Here is a 10,560-nt window from a genome sequence, read left to right as displayed (position 1 = left end):
TTTATTACATTACTATCAATTGTTCCATTTAAGGTTAGTGAGACAAAACTAGTTACTGTGACCTAGTATAAATACTAAGTCAAATGGAAAATGGACTTTTTAGAAGCCCTTGTTGGTTAATAAACAGAATAGAGCGGATAGCGTAGTAATTCAATGTTTGGCTCGAAACATAAATTCAACAAGGACACCAATATTCTTTGAGGGTCATAAAAGTTTTCAAGAAAACATATAAAAAAATAAAAGTAATGGTTATTTAATTTCTGTATATCTCATCTAACTAATAGTCACTCAGATATAAACCCCTTACAACGTCCTTTGTAGTTTCTACTAAACAGCGCGAATCAAACTAATTTACCAATGAAATCTAGCAAAATAGACATTTTCGAATTTCATTCATAACACTGTAACACTTGAGTAGGAATGCTATGATTTAGATAGGTAGCTAGTCACCAATATATTCGTAGTTCTCCGACATTCGATCTCGGTATAGCCTTTTCTGACCAATAGTATTTAGGACACATCCCTGAATAACAAGAAATTTGACATACAACTACCAGATTATAAACGGAAAATGAAACTTCGAATTCCATGGGTATGTCAAAATAATTCTATCAAATCTTTATGAACCTTTAAAACTTAAGATTAGAGTTCACAGAGGTATCGTCAAAGAGTCACCTTTCAGCAGATGTCAAAATATAAGATCGAGTTTCAAACCTTATTTCTGAGAGTGTCATTTATTTGTATGAATAGGTAATGTACGCACTAGGATATAACGACTCATATTTTCCTACAGCTCAATAACTTATTTCTATTGAAAAATCTTTTAAAGTCAAATATTGTGCGTCCATTGAGTAGTAAGCAAAGCAGAGTGCTATATATTCTATGTACTACTACTTCACCAATTCTCTCTCAGTTCAGCATATTGGTTCATGATGTTCCACCCCATTTTCCGGAAATAGTTATCTGTGTATTCTATGATGCTAGAAACGATACGGCACAGCTTATGAGATACGGGGAATGCATACTGTTGTACTTCATCAAACAACATTTCGTCTTCGAGTGATTTTCTTGCTGTGGCCAAAACTAAGATTTCTCATATCCTCTTACAAAACAATTCAATTCCATAGGAATTTTCACCTCTACTTAATTGACCACCAACTTTTTTCTACACGGCTCACCTGCAATGTAACAATAAATGAAAACATTACCAAGAAATATTTCCTGAAACATAACTATTGGGGGGGGGTGATACATATAATAGTCTTCATTTATAAATATAAGTGTTACACTTTTGTTTTTTTTTTTTTTTTTTTTTTTTCATTTAATGTTGTGTTTCTTGGCAAGTCTGGCTGGAGGACTTTAAACAGGGAGGATACAAGCCTGAAATTTCCCTCGCTCAAGAAGTAGCAAAGGTTGAGTGCAAAGGACATCCACTCATAAAATTTACTTACTTAAGTTTATGTAGCCAAAACCAAATGTCATTACTTCTAGTATTTAACTTAATACTCACCACACCCAATGGAACTTCTACAACATAGGGAGTCTCCCTATCAATACTTCGGAAATACAGTTTATAGTTTGTGACAGAGAGAATTCCCCGAGCAGGACCAGAATACGGACAGAGATATGTTACCTCTCGGGCAAAACCCTGTATTATTTCTCCGGGTAACAATGGTAAATCATCTGGTCTTGAGGTTTGAATTGGTTCATTGTTATTGCTGGGCTGAGCCTGGAAGAGTAATGATTTAATTTATTAAACTTTATAATAAATAAATTAAATAAATGCTGGCAATGTGATTGAAGGTGTATATTTTCAGATTATTTAGCCAAAAACTGACCAAGGCTCATGGCTGTAGGTCAAATCTCATGGTTTTATTATTTTTATTGCCACAATACTTAGGTATTTATAATTTGTCTATAATTTCTAATCCATTTTTAAGATGTTAGATGAATACCTAGGTATGTACTTTTCTACCTTGAAAAATAAAAAAATATATATATAAACTTACAGGTTCTTGGCCCAGCTTAGAATTGAGTGAACTGGATTTCGAGTCTGATCCCAAAGAATCAGAGCTTGCATTACAATGATGGCCTGACTCCGAGTTCAGAAGTTCAATGCTTGATTTTCTTTCCATTCTGGGTTATAAAATTTTCATCATACTTAACTCTGTGTCTGAAATGTTGGGAAATTAAAGAGTTAGTTAAAATATTGAGCATTTCTCTTGTACCAATGCTTATTAAAGTGAGGAAATAGAGTGGAGGGAGGAGCCCAAATTTAATTTCCTTAAAAATTTCCGAATTTTAAGGATATGTTACTTAGATGTTACATAACCATATTGTATGCCTACTATAGACACACTAATCAATTAACCAGCTGAGGTCTAGTCTGATTGTCTGGAGTTATCTTTATGCTTTATGTTAGTCTATGTTGAAGTGTTTTTCTTGCATTTGTGCTTGCACACAAGTTCAAGTGTCTTATATGCATAGAAGACACTAAAATTTAACACTAGTGATTCCATTTGGATACCTGTGTCTTCCAAATCTGATGAGGTACCTAAGATTGGTATAAAGATACTTTTTCCTCCTAAACTTTGAAGTTTAAGAGGATATAAACTTGAACTTCTTAGCTTCCTGTGGGGTGTGTAGTTTTTTCTTACTTGTCCCCACCGATTAAAAACTGCCTTTCTTTATTCAACCCTTAAAGATGTGATGTTTGTTGACCAATAGTTAGAGGTACTTTTTGACAAGTTTAGCAATATCCTTCTGAGATGTAAAATATCTACTGACTCACCTGATGTATCAGCAACTTTGTGATAAGGCCAAAGATCCAACTTGGGAATGTTGAGAAGGGTTTTTGTTGGACAATGGATAAATTTAGGATATTTATCGAGATACACTTAAAAAGATGAGGACTGTTAACCAGTTGGATAAAGCGAGAGATTCCTTTGACGAAAAGAGCATAAAAGAGGCAGAAGTTATTTTATTTTATTTAAAAAGGAATTAATTTTATAAAAGAGTGCCACTAATGAAGATAAAACTTTTTTGATTAAATCCAACGTTGCCTGATTGTTGGTTGGTACGTACATAAGTACAAGCAATCAGTAATTTAACACACCTCCATTTCAGATAAATTAGATAAATAATTAAAAATGTAAATATAGCCAGGTACCTAGTACCTAGGTACCGTACGCTAGGTACAGCCTAGGTATAAAACTTGCCTTAATTGAGCCACATTCATGAATAATTACAAATTGCGTTCGAGCGTACAAGCTGATAATAAAAATGTAAACAAACAAGTAGGCTCGGAACATCAATGTAAAATGTAAACTACCCACCCACCTACTTTGAATAAGTATCTATCTACTTGAGATCAAACAGAGATAGGTAGGTACTTAGGATAAGCCGAAAGAAGTAGATAACGTACCTACCTACATACTAAAAGTAGCTACCCTTTTTGCTATACCTACTATTCGTAAAGTACCCAGGTACTTTTTAGTAAATTAGGTACTTTTAGCAAGTTCCCAAATAACTATATTATACAAACTTACGTAGGTACTATGATTCCCATGAAGATTAGGTATGTTAGTAGTATCTACCTACATTACGCTGTTTTTTTTTTTTTTTTTTTTTTTTTTTTTTTGAAAAGTTGTTTGTTTTGTATTTTTTTCCTACATTTTGATTTTTTTTTTTTTTTTTTTTTTTTTTTTTGCAACTTCCTACCTATGTTTAAACGGTTCCTGGTTCTAAGGCTCTTCAGGCCTATGAAATAGGGATTAGGTAATAAGGGAAGTGCGAGGCTGGAGGCTGGGCATGCTATGACACAGGCACAGGCAACCAGCCTAAAATAATAATAATAATAATAAAAGAACCACTATGAGGAAATTCGATGTGTAATTTCATTGATATGTCCGGAAATAGATGTTTAGGTACCTTAATTAGTGGATAAATATCTACAGTTTGTGTCCTACCTACTTATCTCTCTCTCTCTCTCTCTCCCCCTCTCTCTCTCCCCATATGGTTGATATGCATGTAGGTAGCTCAAGCACATGTTTTCTATAACAGTAAATAGTTACCTACTTACATAATATCTAATAACTATCTATACCTAGATGTATCTATTTAAAAGTAGATACCAACCTATGTACCTACCTACCTACCTAGTTAATAAAATGCATACCCACTCATAGAACACTAGGTACGTAAAAAGAACCACTATGAGGAAATTCGATGTGTAATTTCATTGATATGTCCGGAAATAGATGTTTAGGTACCTTAATTAGTGGATAAATACAGTTTGTGTCCTACATATTAATCTCTCTCTCTCTCTCCCCATATGGTTGATATGCATGTAGGTAGCTCAAGCACATGTTTTCTATAACAGTAAATAGTTACCTACTTATCTAATATCTATCTATACCTAGATGTATCTATTTAAAAGTAGATACCAACCTATGTACCTACCTACCTACCTAGTTAATAAAATGCATACCCACTCATAGAACACTAGGTACGTAGAACAAAACATAAGTAGTATTGCACGTAAAATTGGTAAACATGGCACATCCACTAATTTCTTCATGTTCAAAAATGGTTAATGTGCAATTTTCCACCTTTGCTTTATTTCTCTCTCGGTGAGGACTAGCAATATTGTGTAGGTCTCATTGAATAACTTTTTATTGTCCAAGAATTTCCATTTGCCTACAAGTAGGTAGATAGGTACCTACCTTAAGTACCAAGTCCATCAGGATTTTTGTCTACTACCAACTTTTTGGGCTGCGGAACAAATCACCCCTACGGCGACGCTCGTCCGCCGTGGGTGTGGAAGAAATATAGACACAAGTTTCACATAAATATTAAGATTCATATTTATTAATAGATAAATAAAATACAAAAATTACATCGTATTCCTACGACAGGACAGAATCATAATGAATGGATCGTTGGAAATTGATAGAAATAAACGTTAAATTTCAGGAAGAAAATTCCTGTAGACGTTAAATTTCAGGAAGAAAATTCCTGTAGACGTTAAATTTCAGGAAGAAAATTCCTGTAGGAAAAAAAATTGATAGAAGTAAACGTTGAATTTCAGGATTTTCAGGAAAAAGATTCCTGTATCAATGGTGACAGCAGGGTTAATGTGACATCCACTCACGTGACCAATTGCCTGAAATGAAAACCGATTTGTAATCCGATTAAATTCACCGTCGGAGTGTGGAAATAATTCAAGGGAAAATCGCTTTTGTTTTCAGCCAGCTCTTGACCCGATTTTCAGCCTGACCCCTGACCCAATTTGCTGATTTGGCGTAGAAAGAACATGATGGGTAGGTCATTATTGCGTCATTGCATTATCTCACAGTGACTCATTACAATCCAATAAGCACAAAACAGAAAGAACTCTCAGGAGAATTGAACCCACGATCTCCGCGATGCAAGTCTATAATGTGATCTGAGTTACGGAGATGCCTTTAAATCATGATGCTTCAGTTACCATTTCCTAGTCTTATAGATTCCGTAAATCCGCAGAACTTCACTAAACTTAGCAGAGCTAGAAATTTTCAAGTCCATAGATGAAATGAAATAGCATAATCCGATCGATGGGAGTAACATTTTGTACAAAACTCCAGCCAGAACGCCGCCCAATATGGGACCTGCCCAGTAAACCTGGAAAAATGAGAATATGAGATGTATTAAATTTGTAAGTTAGCTGGTTATTTGAGGGTGTGAGCCGGCTAGTTGAGGTTGTAAGCCAATAACTATTAATATTAAAGGGTAACCCGACTATTACAGGGTTTAAGCCGGATGTTATAGGGATAGGGTGTAAGCCGATTATTACAGGGAGTAAGGCGGCTATTTGGGGATGCACTCAGCGCAAATATTAGGCTTAAAAAAAAATATAAAATTAATGTACCCCCAATAGGTTTTTTAAACCTCTTCACTGATAAAACACGCCAATTTTCTCGAGATATAGGTACGAGTACTTTGACTTACCCAAATGTTGTCCCAATGGTTCCCAATGACGGCAGGTCCTAATGTTCTAGCAGGGTTCATACTAGCACCGGTGAATTTGATCTGAAATCATCAGCAAAATATGTAAATGTTGTACATATAGTGTCAGAAATACTCTCATTGGAGTCAGAATAATCTTCTATGGCCTGTTATGAGAAGTAAGAAGTCTGAAATAGCAGTTCTAGTGTTCTAGTTTGCCACTTTGCCCTCTGGGTAGAAAAGGCAGAAGAAGAAGAAGAAGAAGAAGAAGAAGAAGAAGACTTGACAGTTCCGTAAGTCACGAATGAAATATTCTAGTCAGCATAAGAAATATTGCTGAAATGATAGTAGCAGGATCGCCGTAATTTTTGATTTAATAAACGCAATGAAAAATCATCTCTGACCATACGTTTTTACCTTGTTTACTTCCTAGACAATTACAAAATAATTGGTTGTCATGAAATGTAATGTTTTTCTCGTTAAGTTTATAATATGTATCTATTGAGATTATGTTGGAGCGATTTTTCTACATTTTTCTTTGAAAGAAGAAGATGAAGAAGTGGGAGGAGGAGGAGAAAAAGAAGAAGAAGAAAGAGGAAAAAAAGATACCTAGGTATGTCTAAAATTGATAACAGTGGCGGTGCGTTTTTACCTTGTTTACTTCCTAGACAATTACAAAATAATTGGTTGTCATGAAATGTAATGTTTTTCTCGTTAAGTTTATAATATGTTTGTATTGAGATTATGTTGGAGCGATTTTTCTACATTTTTCTTTGAAAGAAGAAGATGAAGAAGAAGTGGGAGGAGGAGGAGGAGGAGGAGAAAAATAAGAAGAAGAAGAAAGAGGAAAAAAAGATACCTAGGTATGTCTAAAATTGATAACAGTGGCGGTGTACCTATCACGTTTGAAATTCCTTTGACAAGCCTTGACTGAAGTTTGAAAATTTGGGAAAAACGCCACCTCCACTGACGAAAGTAAATAAGATCTATTTTTTTCGTCATGGTTCAATAGTAGGTAGTGATTTGCGGGGTGGTATATACCCCAGCGGGATAGGGTAAATTTCGAACTTACCCTTTGAAAAGACTTCCTTTTCTAAGGGCAAGGGTTTTGAAATTCCTTTGACAAGCCTTGACTGAAGTTTGAAAATTTGGGAAAAACGCCACCTCCACTGACGAAAGTAAATAAGATCTATTTTTTCGTCATGGTTCATTAGTAGGTGGTGATTTGCGGGGTGGTATATACCCCAGCGGGATAGGGTAAATTTCAAACTTACCCTTTGAAAAGACTTCCTTTTCTAAGGGCAAGGGTTTTGAAATTCCTTTGACAAGACTCAACTGAAGTTTGAAAATTTGGGAAAAACGCCACCTCCACTGACGAAAAATAAACAACATCTATTTTTTCAACATGGGCCAATAGTAGTCGATTTACAAAGAGGGGGGGGGCGTTGGCTGCGGGGGTAGTATATACCCCACAGTGGGATAGGGTAAATGTCAAACTTACCGCCGCCAAGTGACAACAAGTAATGGCCAAACCAACAGCCACTGGCACCGAACCCTTAATATCTGTCCGTCTGTCATCGCACACGGCTTCCACCGTTAGAACCAACACGAAAGTGATGATAGCTTCGATTATTAGACCTTGAGTAGCATTGATGGACGGATTCAATCCAGTCATACCCAGCTTACAGCAGGGGTTTGGTGTGACAGCCTGAAAATGGAGAGAAGAAAATATGTTGGTCAATTGAAATGGGAACAATAATATGACTGAAAAAATCCTAATAAAACGAGAAAGAGAGAGAGAGAGGGAGGGAGAAAAAGAAAGAGAGAGGGGGAGAGAAAGAAAGAGAGAGAGAGAGAGAGAGAGAGAGAGAGAGAGAGAGAGAGAGAGAGAAAGAAGAAAGAGACCAGGAAAATATAGAGGAAGAAATAAGCGAGAAGTATTCCGGATAGTTGGTAAAGATGACATCTCCACTAATTTTGATTCAAAATGAGAAAATTGGTGGATGTGTCATTTTCACTGTGTTCATTAAGTAGTAAATAAGTAAGATTAAAGAAGATGCTTTACTAGTAGAGAGGGGAGCCTCCAAAGGGCAACCTGTAAGCACATCTCAGTCTAAGTAGTAGTTAGATTGGATTGTAATCTATTTATTTCTAGTCCGTTTTTATTATTTAACCCATTTCCGACTGAATTATTAGACTCCGTTCTTGTAGCTATTATCATTCTAGTCCCATAGTCTAATACCTACTCTAATCTGTCACGAATACCCCATTTTATGAACAAGAATCCTCGCTCTCAAGTCAGACTGAAACAAATTTTAGGCCAATCAGATGTCTCGAATTATTGCTTCAGTGCAGCTTGAGAGCCAGTATTTTGATCATAAATATAACCGTTAGTGCAAACTTACTTCATGTCACGAATACCCCATTTTATGAACAAGAATCCTCGCTCTCAAGTCAGACTGAAACAAATTTTAGGCCAATCAGATGTCTCGAATTAATGCTTCAGTGCAGCTTGAGAGCCAGTATTTTGATCATAAATCTAACCCTTAGTGCAAACTTACTTCGAGTACAGCTGATCCAGCCACTGCTCCCACACATTGCATGATGATATAGAAGAATCCCTTCAGTAGAGAAATATGACCGGAGCAAAACAGACCAATGGTGACAGCAGGGTTAATGTGACATCCACTCACGTGACCAATTGCCTGAAATGAAAACCGATTTGTAATCCGATTAAATTCACCATGGAGGTATACTTGAGCTCCTTGAAATTCACCGTCCGAGTGTGGAAATAATTCAAGGGAAAATCGCTTTTGTTTTCAGCCAGCTCTTGACCCAATTTTCAGCCTGAACCAATTTGCTGGTTTGGCGTAGAAAGAACATGATGGGTAGGTCATTGTTGCGTCATTGCATTATCTCACAGTGACTCATTAGTCTCATTACAATCCAATAAGCACAAAACAGAAAGAACTCTCAGGAGAATTGAACCCACGATCTCCGCGATGCAAGTCTAATGTGATCTGAGTTACGGAGATGCCTTTAAATCATGATGCTTCAGTTACCATTTCCTAGTCTTAAAGATTCCGTAAATCCGTATAGAACTTCACTAAACTTAGCAGAGCTAGAAATTTTCAAGTCCATAGATGAAATGAAATAGCATAATCGGATCGATAAGAATCCTTGAGGTTATTCTCAGCAGGAATGGCCCACAGACTAACAACTTGATTGCAAGGTAGGACCTTCACCTTCATCATCTTCATTTCAAGAGTCAAACTCTTCAAATGAAGTTGTAAGACGTACTCAACGGTTTTGATTCAAGAAATTATTATTCTAGCATTAATTACTTTTGTGCTAGGCTCCCTAGTGTTCTGTTCCGCTTGCATATCTAATTATAAACCCATAAAACCTTCGTTTTTCGCAATGTTAGGTTGCAAGGTTGACAGATGAGAACAATAAAATTTCAGAATCATCTAAAACAGATCACATAAAGGGGATCCTTAAAGCCTATTGTATATCCTGTAGTAAGAGCCAATCTTATCCTTAGTCAGAGGATTTAGATTAAAACAGAATGGAATATACCCTTGTATACAAATTGCCAAAATGAAACTGAAGAGTCCCTTTAGGTACTCCCACAGGATTTATGACATTGAATGCACGAATTCCCGAACATCCGTGCAACACGTTACTTGCATGGGTGACCTGTATGAAATAAGGCCTTCAAATCCAGGACCTTTAACACTTTTGGGAGCCTTTCATCTATCACTTGGGAGCTTTCACGGCTTGGGCACTTACTTCCCTCTGTTCAGCACTTACCTTTCAGTGTAATAGTCCTAACAAAAATGGACGCAGCACACTGGAGATCAAGAAGAGACCGTCTTACCTGGGCAATGGTGGCAATGACGAAACCGAACGTGAGGGCAATCTTGGTGACATCAACAGTGTTAGGATCGTTTGGCCACATGATGCTCCCAGTTCCCACGAACACCAGCACGAATGTTCCTATGAGCTCTGCAATGAGAGCTCTCCAGATGTTCTTGTCCCGCACATCGTGGATACCGATCACACCGCGCATTCCTGGGGAGCAAACGAAAATGTTATTAGCTGTGGAGAAAATGCAGGAGCTTTAGAGAACTTTTTCTACGAAGATAAATAATACAGTAAACCCCACCCCCAGGTGTTGATGAGCACCACTTAAAAATAATAGAACATAGATAGATAGAACATACAAATACAGTAAACATACGGATCCCCCTCCCCATTGAAGAGCTTTCATAGAGGGAACTGTAACAGCGGAGGTCTTATCGCCCCGAAATTCTTTAGAGAACTTTTTCTACGAAGATAAATAATACAGTAAACCCCACCCCCAGGTGTTGATGAGCACCACTTAAAAATAATAGAACATTGATAGATAGAACATACAAATACAGTAAACATACGGATCCCCCCCCCCCATTGAAGAGCTTTCATAGAGGGAACTGTAACAGCGGAGGTCTTATCGCCCCGAAATCTTTACGATTGTGGTTAAGCATGATTTGGTTACCTGTCAATATGTAGCATCAACGACCATCATATCAA

General features: G+C 36.8%; 2 protein-coding genes across 2 annotated transcripts in view; both read right to left on the bottom strand.

Moving 5' to 3' along the window:
- Positions 1-3,042, bottom strand: part of LOC103520912 (myotubularin-related protein 2-like) — a 4,225-nt gene extending 1,183 nt beyond the window's left edge. The window contains exons 1-4 of the mRNA XM_008486011.3: positions 2,792-3,042; positions 2,010-2,173; positions 1,511-1,729; positions 1,160-1,178 (exon numbers count right to left, since the gene is read on the bottom strand). Coding sequence (XP_008484233.1) covers positions 1,160-1,178; positions 1,511-1,729; positions 2,010-2,135 — 364 coding nt within the window. The 5' untranslated portion in view covers positions 2,136-2,173; positions 2,792-3,042. The remainder of the gene's footprint in view (positions 1-1,159; positions 1,179-1,510; positions 1,730-2,009; positions 2,174-2,791) is intronic.
- A 2,106-nt stretch (positions 3,043-5,148) lies between these two features.
- LOC103520911 (aquaporin AQPAe.a) lies at positions 5,149-10,087 on the bottom strand. Its single transcript, XM_008486010.3, has 6 exons — positions 9,866-10,087; positions 8,547-8,690; positions 7,487-7,693; positions 5,989-6,069; positions 5,489-5,661; positions 5,149-5,164 (listed from the first exon to the last, which is right to left on the bottom strand). The coding sequence occupies exons 1-6, from the start codon at positions 10,055-10,057 to the stop codon at positions 5,149-5,151; spliced, it is 813 nt and encodes a 270-aa protein (XP_008484232.1). The 5' UTR covers positions 10,058-10,087.
- Between the last annotated feature and the right edge of the window lie 473 nt (positions 10,088-10,560).

Source organism: Diaphorina citri, unplaced genomic scaffold (assembly GCF_000475195.1).
Source record: "Diaphorina citri unplaced genomic scaffold, Diaci psyllid genome assembly version 1.1 scaffold4250, whole genome shotgun sequence".
NCBI lineage: Eukaryota > Metazoa > Arthropoda > Insecta > Hemiptera > Psyllidae > Diaphorina > Diaphorina citri.
Note: the sequence above shows the minus strand (reverse complement) of the source record. Positions and strands in the feature narration are given on the sequence as shown.